The 23306-nt window shown below is 36.5% G+C and overlaps 1 protein-coding gene across 1 annotated transcript; it reads right to left on the bottom strand.

Moving 5' to 3' along the window:
- Positions 1 to 3817: 3817 nt before the first annotated feature.
- Positions 3818 to 22258, bottom strand: LOC125269340 (doublecortin domain-containing protein 2). The gene is given in 9 exon segments (XM_048192242.1): positions 3818 to 4254; positions 4364 to 4464; positions 7301 to 7394; positions 15493 to 15547; positions 16770 to 16916; positions 16988 to 17119; positions 17361 to 17437; positions 20246 to 20294; positions 21443 to 22258. Coding segments are annotated over 9 exon segments (1119 nt in total). The 5' UTR covers positions 21727 to 22258; the 3' UTR covers positions 3818 to 4074.
- Between the last annotated feature and the right edge of the window lie 1048 nt (positions 22259 to 23306).

Raw genomic sequence — 23306 nt, forward strand, 5'->3', positions numbered from 1 at the left:
ATATATACTTTTTAACCACAAATGCTCATCTTGCACTGCTCTGCGATGCGCCACGCATTACGTTATCACATTAGAAAGGTCACATGTAACATAGGCAGAAGTACCGCAATAGGGTGAAAAACTCCATCTCATTTTCTCGTCCAAATTTAAAATCGTCCGACATCGTTGTTTTACCCTCTTTTTTTTTTTTTTTTGGGTAAAGGCCGTTTGACTTGCACGTTCGCTTTGTACACACTTGATCAGTACTTCCGCCTACGTCACGCGTGACCTTTCCAACTTGGTTTGTGCCGTGATAATGCGTTGCGCATCGCAGAGCAGTGCAAGACAAGCATTTGTGGTTAAACACTATATAATTTTATTTATTTATTTTTTTTAAGAAAATGGCCGATTGTTTCACTAGTTCCAACCCTTTGAAGCTGCATTGAAACTGCGATTTGAAAGCACAAATATATAGTGAAAACCAGAGCATTTCACATAAATTACAAATGAGATTAAAGTACTAGAACTGTAATACCAAAACTGAAATAAAAATAAAGATAAATAAAAATATAAAAAAAAACAATGACAAAAGCAAATAAAAAAACTTAGCTACTAAAACTCAAATTGAAAATAAAAGAAAATTCAAAATATTAATAAATACTATAACATATATAAATAATAATACTATTTAATGTTAATTACAATTATTAATAAATATAATTAATATTGTGTAATTAATATAATTATTCATTACATAACAGGGACTAACCTTTTTTTTTTTTTCAAAACATACTTATTTTTACGTGAACATAAACATAATACCAAAGCATTGCATTCGCTAAAATGTACTGTAAGCAATCTTGATGTCTTCATGACAGCTTAGCTTTTCTTTTATCTATGGTCTGGGGTTCAGCATGTGTTAATGCAAATCAAAAATGGCATCATTTCTGTTAAGAAGGCTGTTCTGACTAAAACACTTATATAATTGAATCCGTTCATCAATAAACTCTAGTAACAGTAGCAGGGGGAAATATAATTCAAAGGCGCATCAACGATGAGGTAATATTTATTTTGACGCATGACTCATATATAGTGATGAAATGTTTTAAGAAGCTTTCAAATATATCATGCTTTTAAGAAGCCGTCTTATATTGCATGCTTTTAAACATCAGAGGATCTAAAGGATATGAGCACTTTCTCACCAAAGCAGCACTTTTACATTATAATCTAGCACAAAGAGATAGTTTTTATTCTTTGTTCTCATGTGAACACAATGGCAGCTGCCATTGTAAAATATATCAACTCGGTGACGGTGGATTAAAACCGTCACCTCCGTATGAAATGCACAGCAGCCTCATAATAACTCATTATCACAAAATATCTACACCATAATAAACACGTTACTGTCAGATTTTTATGAAATAGATCTCTTCGAGGGTCATAATCAAGCGTTATGATGCCGGATAATAAACACGGCTGGACAGGAAAAGAACAGCGTGTCGCAGCTATGTGTGCAATGGGAATACAAGCCTTCAGCGTGAGAATATTTATTGGACATTGTTGAGTGCTGGGGAACATGGTTAATGGTTAACATTACGCAGTCCTTCTGAGCAAGAGCAAGATTAGCACTTACATGTCTTTAGTGTCGACACTGCGAACGGTCATAAAAAGGAGCCCTCATCTGCTCTTGTAAATCAAATCATGTTTTGAGCGGTGATGATGATTCTGCCAATTAGCCGAGGCCGGACTGGTGAGAATTACCACTCGCTATTACACGTGGTCCATTCCTGAGATCTATAGCCTCCCTCGATTTGGCAATCTCCATACAGGACTAAATGTGATAAGAAATGAATTATACTATTGATGAGGTCCTTAACAAGGTAATAACCATGCTCCCCAGTCAATAATTATTTCGATAAGAATATCTTTATTATGAAAATGCAGACTACAGCAGAAAGTCACAGCACCAAAACAATACCCGGTGGTGCAATTGCCTTTGTCTGAAATTATAGTTTTCATTAAATGGAATGCTGCATGTTATTGATTGTTTAAATAAGACTCAATATCTTCCTGTTTCAAAGCACTGTGAAATTGCATGGCATTGTAATATTCCAAAGCATTGTTGTGTCTGTTCATCAATGTTATGAGATTCACACTATAACGAGTCAAGGACTATTGGCCACAATAACTGCTGTATCTAAATGGACTAATTTTATGGGGTTAGATCACAGACAAAAAAAAAAAGAAAAAAAAGCAAGTCGCTGCCTCTCTCCTCATGACCATGACAGACTTAGACTGTGTTTCATTCAAGGTCGATGTGGGATATTCCTACTAAATGTAACAGACGTCGACCAGTAAGAGCTGTGTGTGTAAACTGACTGACGCTAGAGTCTTTAGTCTCCTCGTTAGAGCGCTCAATTCTCACGCCGGAGACCACGGTTCGTGTCCCGCTCAGAGCGGGTTGTGTTGAACCGGTTACATTGGTGCCGGTGACCCGGATGGGAGTGAGGTTTAGGGGGGTGAGTGTAAAGGCTTGTGCACACCGGGACGATTATCGTGCGCGCTTATCGCCAACGTTTAACGCCTCATGAAAAAAAGGACGCCAATGTGAGTGTGCACACCGACACGCAAAACGCCAGGTCTAAAAGCGTCATTTTTTTTTTTTAAAAACGCCTCGTGTTCGTTTTTTTTTTGGTTTGACGCGCCGTGTTAAAAACTGGCCGACCAATGAGATTGGCGCTTTTGTTCACGTGCCTGGGGCTGCTGAAGTTACAGTAAAACACAACATGGTGGCGCTCAAGCACAAAACGGTCTTGCCGAGCACGCATTGATAAGGCAGAAACACACCAAGCCGACGGTCGGCAGTCGGGCAGTTTTTCTTCGTCGGCCGACTAAGTTTTCTCAGTGTGTTCCGCACCGTCAGCTGAAGTTGGTCCTCGTCTGCTTTTTTTCGGCCGATTCGACATGTTGAATCGGTGTCGGAGCTCGTCGGGCCATCTGATCATTCTGATTGGCTGTTCAGCTACTGCCACCTGCTGGTTCGGAAAGGCATTTCATCTCACGCAGGCGCAGAACTGACGTGCTACTTGGCCGTTGGCTGTTTAGCGTCGGTTTGGTGTGTCAGGACAACTTTTGACACAGATGCTGCCGACGTGAGCCAACCCCGCAGTCTGCTTTCGTCGTTTTTCGTTATTCTCTTTATAATATTAATATTGAACCACTGTACTCACATGAACTGATTTAAATATGTTTTTAGTACCTTTATGGATCTTGAGAGAGAGGAAATGTCATTGCTCCCTATGAAGGCCTCACGGAGCCATCGGATTTCAACTAAAATATCTTAATTTGTGTTCCGAAGATTAATGAAGGTCTTACGGGTGTGGAACGACATGAGGGTGAGTAATAAATGACAGAATTTCCATTTTTGGGTGAACTAACCCTTTAATGTTATGAACTGATGAGAATACTTTATGTGCGCAAAAACATTGTAAACACAGTGCAGTGCTTCCGGGTTCTGTGTCATAATGCTGACTCATTATTGGCTGGCTCCTGCATCAGCATCACACGCATGCGTCGTGCTGCTCACGTGAACAGCATCGGCCAATACTGAGCCCGAGAACCCGGAAGCACTGCACTATGTAAAGTCATTATTTTTGTTTTGTTTTTGCGCACAAAAAGTATTCTCGTTGCTTCATAACATTAAGGTTGAACCACTGTAGTCCTGTGGACTATTTTAACAATGTCTTTTACTACTTTCCAGACCTTGAATGTGGTAATTATGTTGCTTTCTCTTGGGGATCAGAACCCTCTCGGATTTCATCAAAAATATCTTAATTTGTGTTCAGAAGATGAACAAAGGTCATACAGGTTTGGAACTACATGAGGGTGAGTAATTAATGACAGAAATTTCATTTTTGGGTGAACTAACCCTTTAAGTTGGAGGTCTCCTTCTGACTCCTTCATATTTGAGGTATGTTCTGAGATCTGTTGATGGGCATTGTGTTTAGGTTTACTACATTACTACGACATTTACTACTAAGTGACTGGTCAAAGCACAGTAAAGAAAACTAAAGTAAGAACGGGCTGATCCGACATTCAGATCCTATGCTGAGAAGGCATTACTAGGGTGCAAACTAAATTCTCCTAGACCTTATTGGTTCTGTAAGGGGATGAGCTTAGATGGGTTGGGAGGTTTTTGGAAGGGCTGTCACCACCACTTTCTGGTCGGGGGTCTTTGTGGGAGTTTTCTTCCTCCTCAACTTCTTTTACTTCCATCTGTAGGAGAAGAAAGTATTCAGCTTTTTTATTGCTGCATTCTAGTTTTGGTTTTCAATTTGCTGCAAGATTGAAATGTTACATCATGTAAACTGGTTGTCATCTTCACCTGTTCTATGGGAAGATCCACCTTCATATTTTCATCTTCCAGGACTTCAGATGCTACTACAGACTCCTTCCTTTTGTTGGTGGCTCTGAAGACACTTTTTTCTGGAGAGGGTAATAAATCCCGAAAACATTTATAATCAGAAGATTAGAGACAGCTTAGAGACAGAAGATTAGAAAGAACCTTGAGTTTCACCGTTCACAGTGCACATAACAAAACTGACATGGTAAATGGCCAGGCTCTATTAAGACTACTAGAACTACAAATCAATTAATCTTTGTTACAAAACAATCAATGTCTTCTCTCAAAATGCAGAAGATTAACACAGACAAAGAAAAAACCCTGTCTTGTAGATGGAGCATCTTCTTTCAGCAGACAAGACATGAGGGTTAAAGTGATAAACACTCTTCAGCATTACCCAAAACACTTCACCTCACATCAAATCAAGTCTGTTCGAGCTCAGCACTTCACAAAGCATTTAATGGGCTTTCTTGATCCTGAGATGCAAACTGCATTGGTTGGTGCCTTTGACATTCAAAGGTAAGACAATCTTGGCTAATGATAGGCTGACAGCAGATGCACTCTTCTTCCAGTAGGTGATGGGAATGGCTTTCGCAGTCATGGCATGTTTGATTACCCCTCTGCAGCGATTGATGTAGTTAAAAGGAGGTTTCTTGTTTTATTTTTTTTTTGTTTCTGCCATTAGGAATGGCATTATGTGAATCTTTCTGCCCCATGAGACATGATCAAGTGTCTAGAGTAGGTATGAGCCTTCATCGAGGGGCTTTTATAAGCATGGCTGCAGACATACCGTCCGAGGCTAATGCGAGATCTGCATGAGTGAGGGAAACTCAACTCCATCACAAGGACTGCTGGCTCGGCTCTTATGAGTAAAGTGATGGCAGCCCCGGAGCGCCTGCAATTACTCACTGAATGACCTCATAGCATGCAAAAGACACAATGCACTTGCTCATTCAAAGTTTTGTTCATTTTACCCAGTTTACAAAAGTGTCATGCTCATTCACATGCGCCCCCTTAGATTTGTGAGCCAAATGGATTTTGAATATAACAACAACAAAAAGTATAAACAAAAAAATTATTAAAAATTAACAACGGTTTTAGTTAAAAAAACAAAAGACTTAAATTATTTAAGTGATATAAAATGAATTATATAATTATATATTATATTATAAAAAAGTCTCTTATTGTCACGATCACCTCCCCAGACCATTCATTCCACTCTGGACTACATCTCCCATAACCCATTGCCCGGACTCCTTATGCCTGATTGCTTTAAGCTGTGTCTCATTAGCTTGTTTTAGTTTTAAAACGCATAACTTCTGCTGTTTACACTACTCCGGCGTTTTCGACCCTCGAAAACTGAGACTTTTGAAAACGCTACAGGACGTGTTTTAGTTTGAAAATGCCTGGGTTGCATTTCAGTGTAATTGGACCAAAACTTTTGAAAATGATGGCGTGGCTGCCCACGTTCACTCTGCTTATCCTTGATGACCATGTAAACAATAACATGGAGACTGAACTGCAATCTTTGTTGGCTTTGTTGACAATTTTAACAGCCATTGTGCAGTTAAACTCTGCATTTTTTTTAATACTGCAGCTACCTACATGCGCAAGAGACAACTGTTTACACTTCTACGCGCATGCCTCGTGTGCATGAACGGTCATGTGACATGCATTTTCGGTCATGTAGTGTAGATGGAGATTGTCTCTGAAACGCCAGTGTAGACGTGGATCGTTTTCATTTTAAAACACCGTTTTAAAACGAAAATGCACTATTGTAAACGAGTCATTCTTTGCGAAGTCTTGTATGTGTCACTACTGCAATTCTGAGCATTCTCATCTGTTTCATGGTTTTGATCTCTGCCTATTCTTTGGATTATCTTGTTCGTCTGTGTTTCTTGGACTATGTTTTATGTTTAGATTGTCTGCCTGTGTTTTTGACCCTGTGTCTGTCTTGTGGATTACAATTATGGATTATGCTTAATAAAGAGTACATTTGGATCCTCAACCTTGTGTCTCGGAACAGTTTGTGACACTTATGCTCATGACAGCTGTATTTATTTGATAAAAAACTACAGTTGAAACACATTGTAACATTACACATGTCTTAACTGTCACTTTTGATCAATTTCATGCATGAATAAAAACATTAATACCTTAGTGATTAAAATCTTAGTGACCCCAAACATTTAACATATATCATAAAACACACTGTCACTAAACAAACAAAAGTAGCGAAAAAACACTACAATATAAGTCTCAATATGCAACAGAGTGAGAGAGACATGGTGAACGAAAGCAAAAGAACAGAAACCAATTTAGAGAAAAAAAAAATCGGAGAGAATGAGAGAGAGATTTCTCATGAATAACTTATGAACATTTTGATTACCTATCAGGAAAAAAATGGAAACATTTTGTTTTCCCTAACAAGGCACTTGCATACATTTTAAACAAAATGGCCTGATTGAATTTATCTATGATTTAAAGCCCTTCGCAGCATTTGAATCCATGCTGAGCTTTAATATTCCTCTCACAGGACGGCCTTCTATCCAAGAATGAGAGCGTATTTCCCTAATGTAGGTGGGCTTTAGAGAACAGCCTGTCAATTCAAAGCAATTTGTGGCGCACACACGCCTGTGCTCGCTGTATTGCGCCGCACACATGCAAGAGTACAAGATCCCTCTTTTTTGCCACTCTCTCTCACTCCCTTAATCATAAATGCATCACAATCACACAGCAGAGATGGTATAAGAGAAAGACGGAGCGAAGGGAAGAGAAAATAAGACTTCTACAAAAACAACAGCCTGTACAGTGCCTATCAGCGATGATGTAAAAAGCCTGTATCTGGTTAAGGAAGAGCAGGGAAATAGAACTCTAGGGAGACAGAAGGAAAATCGCATCACGACTTGCCACACTCACCAGGCGTAGCGAAGAGATCTGGGATTTTCGAGCCCTGCCCGGGCTGTTCGGCATAAAAAACCGAGCCGCCGATGTCCACTCCTGGTTTTGCGAACTACAAGGGTTGAGAAAGCAATCTTCAAATAAAGACCATACATGGCTGTGATTCAATCTGATCCTTAAAGTGTGTCTACAATCCGCTGATAACAAGAAACAACTGTGTTTCCAGCACAGCTCGTTCTTCCTCTTTTACTCTCTTTTTCACATTTTCCATTGACCTCAATTTTTCATGAGCTGATATGCTTTGTAGCTCCCCAGCGACCGGCACGGTATTGAATTCATCTGGTTCCAATACATCCCATGCACAACCTATCAATCACCAGAGAGCACAGCAAACTAATCATTTATTGATGAAACAGGGCAGCCATGAATTTCTAACTGCAATAGTCTTATTTATCAAGCCAGATCAAACAATGAGGATCCAAACAAGCTTTAAAAAAGAGACTTGTGGGGGAATAACTTATTCTTCAGCAGACAGCAGACAGTTATTGATGATGAAAAAAGAAGACTGGGGCACTGGAGACACCGAGAGAGACAGAACAGTGGGAAGAGGAGTTTAGAGTGATGCTTTGACAGCAGGATGCATGTCTGAATTAATACTCCCACAAAAGGTAATTTTCTTCCAGCAGGCAGTGCATACCGGATCTACCATTGGGAGCAAGGTGAGCCATTTCTGGCACAGTGAGGGAAAGTGAAGGCTTAATACATTTTTCTCCAGCTCTTGCCACTGTTAGTTGGCTCCATAGAGAGGCGGCTTGGGGGTACTTCACTGATCTCCATCTTCCACTGGTACACACTTCGGGCAATGGTGTTTGCAAGCCCACTAACATGGGCCCTGGGGAATAGCTGTATATTTGTTCAACTCACTTGCTTTTTTAAAGCAAACTCTGCCTGACATCCTTTTGAATTTGAACAGCTGTTGGTGGGCAAAGGAGAAATAAAACAACAGCACTGCCAAAAGTTCTGCTAGAATTCAAGTTCATCAATGAAACTTTCAGGATGGTGGTACAGAATTCACAATCTGAAATATGTGAAAACATTCTGTAAACTCAAGAGGTTGTTGTGAAAAATTAGATATTTATAAAACTATATTACTGAGTTTTTGGAGAGTTCAAGGTCAATTTTCATTTAATCCCAGCTTCAGACGGCCTCCCGACGGACCACTCACTGACCGTCTGATTAATGTTGCACAAAACCATTCGAAAAATGGCAGTTCCAATCTGACTGGCATGGCTATGCAATTTCACTAGTCCGTTGAGGTTCACAAGTCCGCCTGGAAACAAAGAAATGTTTGAAAGGTGCTGGGTTAATGCAATGAATGAAATTACTGGATTTGCCTAGATGTGATGCCAGGTTATGCCATCCAATCCAAGAGTTTTGTTTGGAGTACTCAGCAGAAGGTAAATCAAATACTCACAAGCAGAACTGTATATTGTACTTTGTTTTCTGAGTTTGTCTGTATTTATTATTAATTGATGTTTTTTGTACAGCAGGTTGCCGACTTACAGTGATGTAAGTTTTATCTATTATTGTGCTATCTATGGTAACTATTTCAGAAAAAATCACCCCTAAAAGTCATGTAAAAAAACAAAATAAACAGTGGTTGGACACTATACACGTTGGTCTGACGGACTCTTCCCATCTACAGTAAGTGTACGATTCTTGATGCTGCCTTCATATGCCATCTTAAATGTCCTACTTTCCACTTCTCAAGTCGTAATTATGAGTTTGTCACGTTCAGGTGCTTTGTTGTTGGAAAGAATCAAATCATGGAGGCAAGGCCGTCGCTTGCGTATCCGGTGCAGGTTGTTACGCCCCGAGACTCGCCATCACCTTTCACTGCGCTAGATAGTCATTTTGCAGACAATTCTTGAATTTCGATGTAATTGAATTTCAAATAAATGCGGCTTTACATACAATACATTCAATATGCATCAAATGGATATTGGTGTACGTAAATATACATGACTGCAAAAAAATAGTTCTCTTCTCCATGTTTAATGTTTATGGCCCACCTTACACAGAAACTTGGTTATCAAAATGATCTCAGAGTTACCCAGTTATAAATATGACTTGAGGGGCTGTTCATGTAAAATATCTGCCTATGGGAAACTTGCATTTATGATAATTGTGATGCACATGATGACAGTATAAGCTGCAATGCGGACCAGACAAACTCTGGCTAAAGCTGGGTGCACACTGTATGATTTATAATAGTCCCTTACGACAGTTGCTTGTCAGACTGTATGAACATGATCCCCGCTGTAAGCCATGTCACACTGTAGGATCTCAGTTGTCATTCATGTCAGACTGTTCGGCAGTCAAGGCGCATTGAAAACGGACGCACACGAGAAGACTCATCCAGAGTTTTACATTATCAATCCGTGACACGTTCGGTGACTGTGAGCTGCATTTACACGCGGGATTGAAATGGTGGCTAACAAACAAAAACAATCTCTAGAGTTAATTTTGATCATGGCTTGTCTTAAAGAGAAAAATGGGGAGAAAAAATGAAGATGATGTGTTTGGAAAAGTGGTGGTTGTTGTTGTCTAATTAATTGTGTCATCAGGTTCTGCGCTCCTATTGGTTTTTGATTTGATGGCTGTGGTAGGAGAAGCCACACCGCAGGACTGTGCGTCAAATCTTCTGCCAGAATTACGTCTGAGGAAAAATCTGATTACAACGTTCAATAATCAGCTGTCGGCGAACATCTCAAACTAGCAATCAAAGATTTCAGATTTTGGCGTAGGATCAAAGGAATCTTTAAGGATTCTCAACATTTGTCACAGACAGTGTGAACCTGGCTTAAAGGGTTAGTTCACAGATAAATTAAAATTATCCCATAACACTAAATGCTAAACACTAAATGGATGCACTAAAAGTAATCCACACGGTTTCAGGTAGTTAATAAAGGCCTTCTGAAGTGAAGTGATGTGTTTTTGTAAGAAAAATATCCATATTTATAACTTTATAGCTTCTGGTAACGTCCATCCACGAGTTCCAGCGTATGATTTAGGATGTAGGACAAGCGTAAGTTTAGACGCCTCTTGCGGTTCAAACAAATATGGCTGGGCAACAAACTCAAGCTCCTCTGACATTTCTCTTTAAAAATTCTTGTTTTAGACTACTATTTCGTGACCGGTGTTGTTTTGCTCTATCCACTGTGCTTCCACGTTCATCAACACGTCATGTGTCAGGTCAAACTTCATTCTTCCGCTGGAATCGACTTGCATTTTGCAAGTCAGTGATTCTAGTTTATAAATATATAAATAAGGATATTTTTCTTACCAAAACCCATCGCTTTGCTTCAGAAGGCCTTTATTAACCCCCTGGAGCCGTATGGATTACTTTTATGATGGATGGATGTGCTTTTTTGGGTTTAAAAATCTTTTATTTATTATTATTAGTTCATCTGGTTCCAATTAAATTATTAAATTATTATTTAGTTATTATTCACTCCCATTTTAAAGCTTGGAAGAGCCAGGATATTTTTTAATATAACTCTGATTGTGTTCGTCTGAGAGAAGATCATATACACATAGGATGGCTTGAGGATGAGTAAATTATGGGATTATTTTCATTTTTGAGTGAACTAATCCTTTTAAGCGAGACTAGTTCAGTTCAGTCTCAGTTCAGTTCGTAAGGTTAAAAAAGTTGGAAACGTAGGAAAATAATGTACACTTGATAAGCCAAATAAGATAGGCCAAATAATACAGCAAAAGCTGGAGAATGGTAGCTTTAATCCAAAGCGACGCCAAAACCAGGTGTAAACGGGGTTCAAAACGTTGAGACATCTGCATGTTAATATTAGGCATAAAAAGTTGACCACTTGTGAAAGTGATGTGACATGTAGCCAAGTATAGTGTCCCCTACTCAGGATTTGTGCTCTGCATTTCACCCATCCAAGTGCACACATACAGCAGTGAGTATTGAACACACACCTGTTTTTGCTTCCATTTTTGCTGAAGCACCTGGGGAGCAATCAGGGGTTAGGTGCCTTGCTCAAGGGTACCTCAGTTGTGGGTAATGAGGGTGGAAGAGATCGCTGTTCATTCACCCCCCACCTACATTTCCTGCTGGTACCGAGACTCAAAGTCAAACTCTCTAACCATTAGGCCACAACTGCCTCAGAAGCAATGGTCTGAAACGGATGCAACTTCTTGCACCCTTTCTGGCTACAGTACCTCTTGCGGTCTGGGCGTGTACCACATGGGGTTCGAACCCGACCTGAAAGGTTCGGGGCTTGTGGTTTAGCAAGTTGGACCACTCAGCTGACTCAATGTGATCTGTTGATACGGATCTTGGCTTACACAAAGCCTAAGAACAGGTTGTAGTGCCCTTTATACTAACAGAAGCATGGAAGTACAGCAAGAGCTGGGGGATGGTAGCTTCAATCCAAAGCGATGTGATAATGACTCTGAAGCCAGGCGTGGAAGACCCCCCGCTGTATCAGTGAGCCACTCCCCCTGCCTGCACAGGACAGGCCTGACAGAGAGCAGCTGGATGGGTGTCTCTACCAATCCCCTCGAGAAACCAATGTTGCTTCAAAACAGGAAGCCTCCACAGGGACGGCAGCAGGTCTGACATGAGCAAGTCATCGGAGATATGAGGAGACAGCTTCGCCCTGCAGTCCCACAGAAAGGGTCGGGGACAGCTTTACTGCCTCCGCTTGTCACAGTCACGGATATGTGGCCCCTAGTTCAAGGGAGTGTGATCATCTCTGTCCCTGTTGCACTTTTCCACCCATGTCAACTTTGCTGACACCTAGCTCAACATCTGTTAGGCCAGTAGGAGAATAAACACTAAATGCTGTGCTACTGCTTTCATCTGCCGGTGCAGTGCCAGCTCTGTCACATGGAAAAATAAACCCTACTGAGATTTCTAATAATACTCCATGCAGTTTACGTGACAATAAAACAAAGGCTTAAACGTACTGTATCGATTGCTTAAAGAAGATGAGACAGATTCTTCTGTAATTCAATTTCATTATCAAAATGTTTATATTGGAATGACATCATTGGATAATGCATGCAGCCAGACGGATAAAAGAAAGGTGTTTTTGTAGAGGTGGCTGACGGAGACCAAAGCTGAGTCTTTGTCTCCCTCATGTGGTCAATACAATATCTGTAGAAAAGATGCTATGTAAAGGAAATATCATGCTTTGGATTAAGAGAAATCGTGCAATGTAATAAATAAATATATAATAAATTTATTTTCTTCCTTCCTTTCTTTTTTTATTTACAAAGATCTTTTAATAACATGATTTTAAGAATAAAATAGTGCTGTTAAAGGATTAATCAAGATTAATCGCATCCAAAATAAAATTTTGTTTACATAATATGTGTGTAATTTGTATATTTATTACGTATATATAAATGCACAAACATACATGTATATATTTAAGAAACATTTACATGTAGATATGTGTTTATATTTATATATATAATATTATAAATAAATATCAATACTTTATATATAAATATAATATATTTTGTTAAATATATACATATATGCATAATAAATATACAAAGTACACACACATATATTCTGTAAACACAAACTTTTATTTTGGAAGCGATTCATAATAATTGACAGCACTAAAAATATTAAAACATTTTTATTTTAATATTTATATAATTATTTATATACATTACCTTTCAAAAAAAAAAAACTAAAAAAAAATTTGTGACTGGTAAGATTTCATTGTCCCTTATGTTCACCAAAGCTGCATTTATTTGACTGATTACAATTTACAATGATAATTTGATCATTATTGGAGCCAGATAGATTTTCAGGATTCTTTCATGAATAGAAAGTTCAAAAGAACAGCATTCAATTAAAATAGAAATCTTTTTAACAATGTTATGTTTACTGTCACTTTTGATGAATTTAATGCATTCTTGCTGAATAAAAGTATTAAAAATGTGTAAATAATTTTGAAATGTAATTAATTGAATCATAATATAATTAAATATAATAACATTAATTTATTTAAAATATTTTAATATTCGAACAAATGTATCAAACATTTTATAATTATTAAATTTAATAATATATATATATATATACAGTACCTGTCAAAAGTTTGGAAACTACACATTTTTAATGTTTTTGAAAATGTTTTGTTCTTTCAAAAAAAAAAAAAAAAAAATTGTAATGTCTCCAAACTTTTGACATCATATATATATATATATATATATATATATATATATAAAATACAATTAATTTCAAATATGAAAACATAAGCCTCTAAATCCCCCCAAGATCTAAAATGTTCTTAGGATCATAAGAAACCAATCAAATAAACTGCATAAAATCATTTATCTGGTAGTGTATATAGTAAAACTTTGAATTACTAGATTCTCTGAAGGGGAAATTAATATGTATTAAAGTGTTTGTTTTCCTCTCAACAAATACAGATTACAGGTACATGTAAACAGATTATGGAACTACACCTTGAAATTTAATGACACTTTGATGAGAGTTTGATTGCTATTCCATCTTCATTGTATCAAAGATAATTGGCCACTTTCTTCAAATTATTTCCTCCACTCAATGAAGCTGATGAAGCATGAGATTCAATTAGACATGGAGCAACCACAAGTGCTTTCCCTTCTAACATCAACAGGCAAACAGTGCGCTGTCATTTCTCTTATTTACAATCACCAGATGTCTCAAACTTCACTTTGGAGAGCTCCGGGTCCCAGTCCACAAAGTGTGTATTTTTTCTCCATCACTTATTTGTCAGGTCTAGCTCTTATTGTAGTCTGGACCCTCCCAAAGCATCAAGTCAACATGCACACTATCACGAAACAATTTATCCTCATTCTTTGGGTCCAGGGGAGGGTTTCAGAGCCTTCCCCCGGTGAGGGAGTTCGGCTCTCACTTGATCAAGTAACACAAACTCTGAGCATTGGGACAGTTTGAAAAAGGAGAGGTGAGAAGAACTCAATACCTCCTACAGACAGTGATTGATGAGGGGAATGTACCCACTCCCAACTCGCACGGACACAGATCAGCCTGATTGGAGACACTGAGATCCTGTGACGGTAACATTTTTCTCAAGTATCTGATCTTCAGCGCTAATGAACAGTAGCCAATTTATATCTGGTCCAAATTGAAATTTTCTCGCTAACTGGGTTGGGTCAGAAGGGAAAAGGGACGGGTGCTGCTGATCAAGATTGGTGTCTTGTAAACTAGTTCAGGACATTAGCTCTGTTCCATATTACTGTTCAAGAGAGCAAATAATACTAATGTGGCACTCTACACCCGTTTGCCTGTGTTCATGTTCATCCCTGCCTTCTGAAGAATTAACCTATTAGCTACTGATGAGCAAAATCAATACCAGCATTTTCATGAGATATTTACATAGATATAACATCACACCCATGCCATAACACACTCTAAAAAAATGCCTGGTTAAAAACAACCCCCAAAAAACCTGCTGGGTAGTTTTATTTAACTCAACTATTGTTTAAAAATGACTATATGTCTGGCTTAAAATGAACCCAAAATAGGTTGGAAATTAAAAATCAGACACATAATTACTAGAGGCAACAATAATAATCAAAAGGTGTACATTTATTAATAAGCAATTTAATAAATGTTTATTGTTTATTATTCATTATCTTATTAATAAATGCTCATTTATTAAACATATTAATAAATGTTAATTTCCAGCATATTTTGGATTCATTTTAAGCAAGCAATACAGTCATTTTTATACAACAGTAGAGTTAAATAAAACTACCCAGCACGTTGGGCAAATATTTAACCCAACCACTGGGTTTGTCCATTTTCAACCCAACTTGGGTTGTTTTTAACCCAGCATTTTTAGAGTGTGATTATTTAATTATTATTTATTAAACTTATGAATGTTCATTTATTAAACATATTAATACATGTTAATTTCCAACATACTTTGGGTTCATTTTAAGCAAGCAATACTGTAATTTTTAAACAATAGCTGAGATAAATAAAACTACCCAGCAGGTTGGGCAAACATTTAACCCGACCGCTGGGTTAAAACAACCTATTCGCTGGGTTTGTCCATATTCAACCCAACTTGGGTGGTTTTTAATCCAACATTTTTTATAGAGTATGCATATTTTACCCATGAAATAGTTTGATACTATTATTTCATTATCCTTACCAAAGTTCTGTCTTGTTTTCCTTTTTTTAGGGCTGGAAGAATGCCATTGTTGATCCTAAAAAGGAGGAAATGAAATAGTTTAAAGAAATAATAATTAAAATTAAATATTAAAATATTATTTAAAAAATATGATAATGAAATATTTAAAGAAATAGTTTTTAAAAATCTGTTATCACGTACTCATCCTCTGGTTGTTCCAAACTTGTTTGCTTTCTTTCTTCCATGGAAAGTATTAAAATATTTTGAAACCAGAAATCTGTTTTGTTTTGTTATGTCAGTTCTGGAAATTGTATTAATTCTATGATTTAATAGTGAAATCTAAGCTATGCATTTTAAATGTTAATTTAATTTGGCAATTACAAATATATTAATTTTACTTTATTTCTAGATTTTATTTAATATAACCTACCATTCAGGTTTGGGATCAGTAAGATTTTTTTTTTCTTTAAGAAATAAATATTTTTATTCAGCAAAAGTGACAATGTTTCAAATAAATGTTGTTCTTTTGAACTTTCTATTCATCAAAGAATAATGAATAAAAATGTATCACAGTTTCCACAAACAATATGAAGCAGAACAACTGAAGAATACAGATGCAAAAGCCTCTAAGTGCCGTCTGAAATTTTCTTCTAAAATTTTTCAAGCTTGTATATTTAGGTTCAGTAATTCCACTTTAATGGCAATTAATAGGTCCTTTTCATTGCCATTAAAGTGAAATAACTGAACATAAACATACGAGCTTGATAAAAATGCTTATTTCAGAAGAAAATTTCAGACAGCACTTAGAGGCTTTTGAATCTGAAGTCATAATAATACGAAATGTTTCCTGAGCAGCAATTCAGCATATTAGAATGATTTCTGAAGGATCATGTGACACTGAAGACCAGATTAATGATGCTGAAAATTCAGTTTTGTCATCATAAGGATAAACTGCATTTAAAAAAAAAACATATTAAAATTGTAATAATATTTCACAATATTCATGTTTTTACTGTATTTTTGATCAAATAAATGCACTCTTGGTGAGCAAGTGACAAAATCTTACCAACTCTAAACTCAAACAGTAGTGTCGTTTATTCACATTTCTGCATAGAATTAATCATATGGCTTTAGAAGTGGACTATTTTTCTATTTGTTCTCCATGGGAAAAAACAAAAAAGAAAGTCAAACAGGTTATGAATGGCAAAGGTGAGCAAATGATGGCAAATTTTACTACAAGAAAGTGCAATAAAAGGGCATCTGACGTTGCATTTATCTTGTCTTATTATCTTCCTTACACATCAGTGAGGCTGTGGATTACTCCTTTGCTTGGAGCCAGATGATACGGCAGAGACCGGAACCTCTCTGCCCCTACAGCAACATAACAGTGGTTGTTCTGCAGCTCATATGCTCCACGTAAAGGCTTCCCATTCAGCATGCACAACCTGAAAGGATTGAAACCACTGAACATTGTCTTTCATTTTACACACGTTCGTTTCATGAATGCAGCACATACCTGTGCACAGCTCCAGTGCGAAGGTGAACTTTCTCGGTCACCATGGCCAGTACGTTTTCCCAGCTAGCAAGCGTGTGTTTGGGAATCAGCACCCGTGCTGGAGGAACCAAGATATCTCCATTGGTAAAAACACTACAAAAGAGAATGGAATTTGGCATTTATGAACTCAATCCACACATCTGTGCTTCCAAAACTGATGATTAACAACATGTGAGAAAATTAGACATGCCATTCGAAATAAATAATTAAATAAAGCAGAGATCATTGATCTGATTTTATACCATTAGACAGCATTAAAGAACTAGACTTTGCCGTAGCCTGAGGGTTTGCCATTGAAGACTTCCAATAGGGACACATTAAAAGCAGGGCTCACTTGATGGTGCACGACTCATTACTGATTCTCTTCCATCGGGCTGGGACTATTATTCTGCTGTGAACTACAGGTTGGATCTGCAGTGGAGACAAATGAGCAGGACCCCGCTGAGCATCACTGACAATAACTGTTCCACTACTCATTTAGGGCACTTACACATCTGGTTTTCTTCAATCGGCCGTCTGAAATGTTGTGTTGGTTGCTGTACGGACGGAAACGAGGAGCTAAAAGGGTGACGGACAGTGACATATAATGCCATAACCTCAAGCAAAGTTACTCTAAGTGGGTATTTTTATGATTATTGCTCTATTATGGTCTACTGCATTTTGGTCTCTGAGGAAGACTGTAAAAACTATTAGCTTAATAAGTCACTTCAAATAGTCCAAACTTTGAATAGTACCAAGCCTGCATCGTCTAGAACCCTAAACAAAACCGCTGAGAGTGACTAAACTGTTTTTATGCTTGGCATCACAGAGACCCAAATTATGTACATGTAAAAATCATCCATTTGGATTTTACAGTTTTAACATAAACAAAACTAATAAACTCAGTGTGATTCATACTTGTCAGTCATGTATAAATGAAACAGGTCAGAATTCTGCACTCAAAAAAAATCATGGCATAGTTTATTATTAGCTATTTGCATCTAACTATTTAAATAATCATATTTTAAAATGCATTTATTAAAATTTCTTTTTCACAGACTGTGATGACGCATTTTAAGTCATCATTATTTTTTATTTTTTTTTTAAAAAATGTATGTACATTTATAATACTATACTTAGTATTATATTAACTTTGCATCAAATTACAAAAAATAGTTAATGCTGTTAACGTCAAATTGACATCTTTCTCTCTTCTGACTGCCGTTATCAATCTCTCTCTCTCTCTCTCTCTCTCTCTTTTTTTTTTTTTCCTCTTTTTTTGAAAGTTGTGAAAACACTATTGTGGAGTTTTTCTTTTGCTATTTGAGCAAATGGGAATACGAAAAATATATTTAATGTATTCTCTCATTCAGCTCTATAGAAGTTTACCCAACTATGATGACTTCCACTTCTGAGAAAGCCAGAAATGTGAAAAGGGTCAATCGGTATAAATCTTTATATGTCTTTTAGTGGCTGTTTACACGACAACGTTTTTTTAACTAAAAACGAAAAACCAGAAAACCAGAAAACGCAAACTTTTGAAAACAGGTTTCAATGTGCAAGTTTAAAAAAAACAAAAAACAATACAGTTATTGTCTCTGTGTAAACTGCAAAAACACATATTTGTGAGAACAGTGACTAATGCGCATGCGTATTATGTGTTCAGTCTATAGGCGGATAGTGTTTCTTTACAAAGTGACATCGCCATCTACTGGCCTGGCATGCATAATACAGCATTTTTAGTCATTTTTGTGGATCCGTATGAAGAGGGATCCACAAACATTGCTGTTCAAAAATTGCCCAAAAACTTTTTTATGCGTTTTGGCCATTCATTTACACAACAACGTTTTGGGGGCCCAAAAAGGCAAAATTTTGAAAACAACCTTAAAAGTTCAAGTTTTTATCATCTTCATGTAAACTATAAAAACTCAAATTTGTGAAAACGGTGACGTCATGCATATTACGTGTTCAATCTATAAACCCGTAGTGTTTCTTTACAAAGTGACATCGCTATCTACTGGCCTGGTATGAATAATACAGCACTTTTAGTCGTTGTGAACGGGGATCGTTGAAAAACACAAAAGAAAAACTTTTCCGTTTATAGTACATCGTTGTCTTGTAAACATACCCTAAAACTGGAAAACGTTTTATGCGTTTTGGCCGTTCATTTACACGACAATGGTGCTTTGGGGGCCAGAAAACGCAAACTTTTGAAAACACCCTTAAGTTCATGTTTTTGAAAACAATACCATTATCGTCTTCATGTAAACTAGAAAAACTCAAATTTGTGAAAATGGTGACGTCAAGCGCATGTAGTGTTTCTTTACAAGTGGCATCGCCATCTACTGGCCCGGCAGCATAACACAAAGCGTTTCTAGTCGTTTCAGCTGATCCATGTGAACAGGGATCGTTGTCAACATTGTCGTCTGTACGCGAAAAACACAAAGGAAAAACTTTTCTGTTTTTAGTACATCGTTGTCATGTAAACATACCCTTAGATAACATTTAACAAATACAGTATTTTGGTATCGTGGTGCTTATATTATTCTACTGTTCATTATAGTACACTTTCCTGCAGTGTTTCGCTCCAACTTTAACAAAAAAACACCTGAGCCAGTGTTTGTATGAAAATTACAAGTGTTGTGAGCAGGAGTGGAACTGAAATCTGAAGGAAGATAGAGCTCCAGAGCAGGGCTGAGCACACTCGTGCTGAAATTGTCGCACTGGTAATTATCCAACAGATAGCTCTAAACCATTAAACAGCTGTAACCACTTGTATTTTTCTTTTTTGTTGTTTTTATATATGTATAAGTGAATGCTGACTAAATAATTTTCTAAAATAATGTCATGAGTAGCCAGAAAACTAAGCCTGCCCCAGACCCTGACTTGAAATGGAGTGAAACAGCTGACACAAATGGAGATATCGATACACGTTCACTTTATGGTTTAGAGGCATGAAATCAGTCATCCGCTACAGTCTGGAGAAACCTTGCAGTGATATTCTGTCGGAGAGATGTAGTAGAGTCAATAACGATGTAGGACATGAAACAGCAGTAATGATCATACTGCAAACATGTTATGATTTGCCTCAGATATTTGCCTCCTCTTTACTGTTCTGATATATGTACTCAAACAAACTCATTGAAGAAAAAAAAAAAAAAACATGATTTAGATTATATTTAAAATATCAAATATAGTATGATAAAATGTTTTGAATACTGTAGCTTCCAAGACTCTTACCAGTTCACTTTTCTTTTTTGGCGGTTTCTGTGTTATGTGATGATGATAGCTATAAAAGAATAAAGGAGAGAGAAAGTATAGTTAACATAATTTTAAAACATATAATAGGCCTATGGTTAATATATACGGAAGAGGATTAGGGCCAAGCAATAATAAAAAAATAAAACCATCTCGAGATTAAAGTTGTTAAATTTCGAGAAAAAACTCGTTACATTTCGAGAAAAAAGTCAAAATAAAATGTTGAGAATAAACTCATTAAATTATGAGAATAAAGTCATTAAATTATGAAAAAAAACTTGTTAAATTTCAAGAAAAAACTCGAGATACAATGTTGAGAATAGATTCGTTAAATTTCGAGAAAAAAGTCGTTACATTTCGAGAAAAAAGTCATGATAAAATGTTGAGAATAAAGTCATTAAATTATGAGAAAAAAGTCATTAAATTACAAGAACAAATTCATTAAATTATGAGAAAAATGTCGTTAAATTTCGAGAAAAAAGTCGAGATAAAATGTTGAGAATAAACTCATTAAATTATGAGAATAAAGTCATTGAATTATGAGTAAAAAGTTGTTAAATTATGAGAACAAATTTGTAATTTAACGAATTTGTTCTCGTAATTTAACGACTTTTTTCTCATAATTTAATGACTTTATTCTCAACATTTTATCTTGACTTTTTTCTTGAAATTCAACAACATTTTTCTCATAATTTAACAAATTTGTTCTCATAATTTAACAACTTTTTTCTCGTAATTTAATGACTTTATTCTCAACATTTTATCTCGACTTTTTTCTCGAAATTTAACAACTTTAATCTCGAGATGGTTTTATTTTTTTACTATTGCTTGGCCCTAATCCTCTTCCGTATTAATATGAGTATTTAAAAAGTATATTTTTTTCATGGCTTTGCAATGTAAATTTCATAAAGTATGTAAAAACACTGAAGAAGCACTACATGGCAGCCAGGTCACAATTAACACAAATTATGCAAGAAATGAAATTTGCTAGAGAGAAAAAAAAAAAAAAAAAAAGTTCTCTGTAAACTGCTAAGATTAAAATTTAATTATAATTTAATTCCAATTAATGATATTGCTGATTCAAAACCTAAAAATCATTCAAGTTTACTTACACTATAATAGTTCACTTACTTTATTAGAAAATAATTGCACCATTACCATGTGAATAAATGAACTTACTGGAGTTTTTTCAGTCTCTCTGCTCCGGCTGCCACATATCTCTCTCCGTGCACCAGCTGCTCCAGATTCAGCACCCTGTGACCCTTGTTAGGGGTGTAAATGTTTCGCACTGCCCCAAACGGAGCTGTGATGCCTCGAGTGACAGTGTTCAGAAAGCTGTCAAAAGTGTATGACTGGCGTTGACTGATGACAAACCTTCGGCCGGGGTAAAAAGCATCTCCGTTCCTGAAAACAGTAACCGTTTTGGTTAGCGGAAGCTGTGAATGAAACCCCCGACCAGACATTATGAACCAAACCAATCCTGCTGTAATCCACTGGGAGGTGCTGAAAAGCCCAAAAGCAAGAATATAAATAAAACACTAATTTAGTAAGCACGGCCGAAAGTTGTTAAGAGTTGTTTGAAACGTTGTTTTCCGTGTGCTAGAGGCAGCTAGATGTTGTTTTGATGAGATTCCATAATGCCAAAACGAGAGAAAAGGCAAATATAGGCCTTAATTCCCTCAATTCCCTTTCAAACTAAGGATATATTTGAGAATCGCCATAATTGTTTCTTTTTACTTTATTAGCTCGTTTAAAACAATGTTTTGTTCTAGTTTGTGCTCTGAGGTATAACTGGAGATTTAATGGCGGCGGTCAGGCATCCAATTAACCTATCTTAGACAACCACCAAACACTAGATTAAATTTTAATCAGTTAAGCCTATTACTTACACATGTCGTAGCAGACAGGACTGCTTTTCAAAAATATCAGTTTCATCTATAGGTGTCGACCTGATTTTTTTATTTTTTTTTTCCAAAGACAAAAGCTATTGTTTGTACAGAGATAGTATTTTTACATGTTCAATCCCTCCCCAACCAACCATATATATATATATATATATATATATATATATATATATATATATAAAATAAACAGATAGTTGGATACCACAATCAAAGGTGTAAAAATGGTGCAACAATAAGCAACATAAACCATGCATATTTACATATGTAAAGGCACCAAGCATCAAAACACCACGAAACCACCATATAGAGGTGTGTGAAAAAGAAAAAGTTACAGTATCAATTTAAATATTGTCACTCCCCTGGAAGTACATTTATGGCTGAGAAATATGATAATAAGGGAATTTATGAGAACCTCTTCTTAAAGGGATAGTTCACCCAAAATAAAAATTCTGTCATGAATTACTCGCCTTCATGTCGTTCCAAACCCGTAAGACTTTCGTTCATCTTCAGAACACAAATTAAGATCTTTTTGATAAAATCTGAGTTTTCTGTCCCTCCATTGACATCTACACGACTGACACTTTGATGCTTCAAAAACTTCATAAAGAGATCATAAAACTAATCCATATGACTTGAGTGGTTTAATCCAAATGTTCTGAATAGACTCGATCACTTTATATTATGAACAGATTTAATTTAGGCTTTTATTCACATATAAACATTGAATGATTTTTTTTTTTTTTTTTTTTTTTTGGGCCGGGCAGTGTAGTTTATAGCAGGATAGGTTCCTTGTGCCATTGTCTGTTTGGTCTGACAGGCAGTGTAGAATAACGGATCAGTTTACACAAGTAGATTGCCTGATTATGTTTGTAAAGTTCATATTAAAGACCTGTTATGAAATTCCATCACCCTCTGTCTTTAAAGATTCATAGTAGCGTATAGAGATTGCCACAAATTAATTCGATTTCCAGCCTTCTCTTATATTTTCATGCATAGTTAATTCCAGGACGGCTTGACCTTGCCATTAGCAGCACATACAGTAAATAAAGAAGGACAATGACCACTAGAGAGCGCCAGATTACAACTCTATCAAACTAACTGCACAGCGTAAAGATGAAGAGGAAACCTTGCAAAGAGTA

The sequence above is a fragment of the Megalobrama amblycephala genome, linkage group LG5 (assembly GCF_018812025.1).
Source record: "Megalobrama amblycephala isolate DHTTF-2021 linkage group LG5, ASM1881202v1, whole genome shotgun sequence".
NCBI lineage: Eukaryota > Metazoa > Chordata > Actinopteri > Cypriniformes > Xenocyprididae > Megalobrama > Megalobrama amblycephala.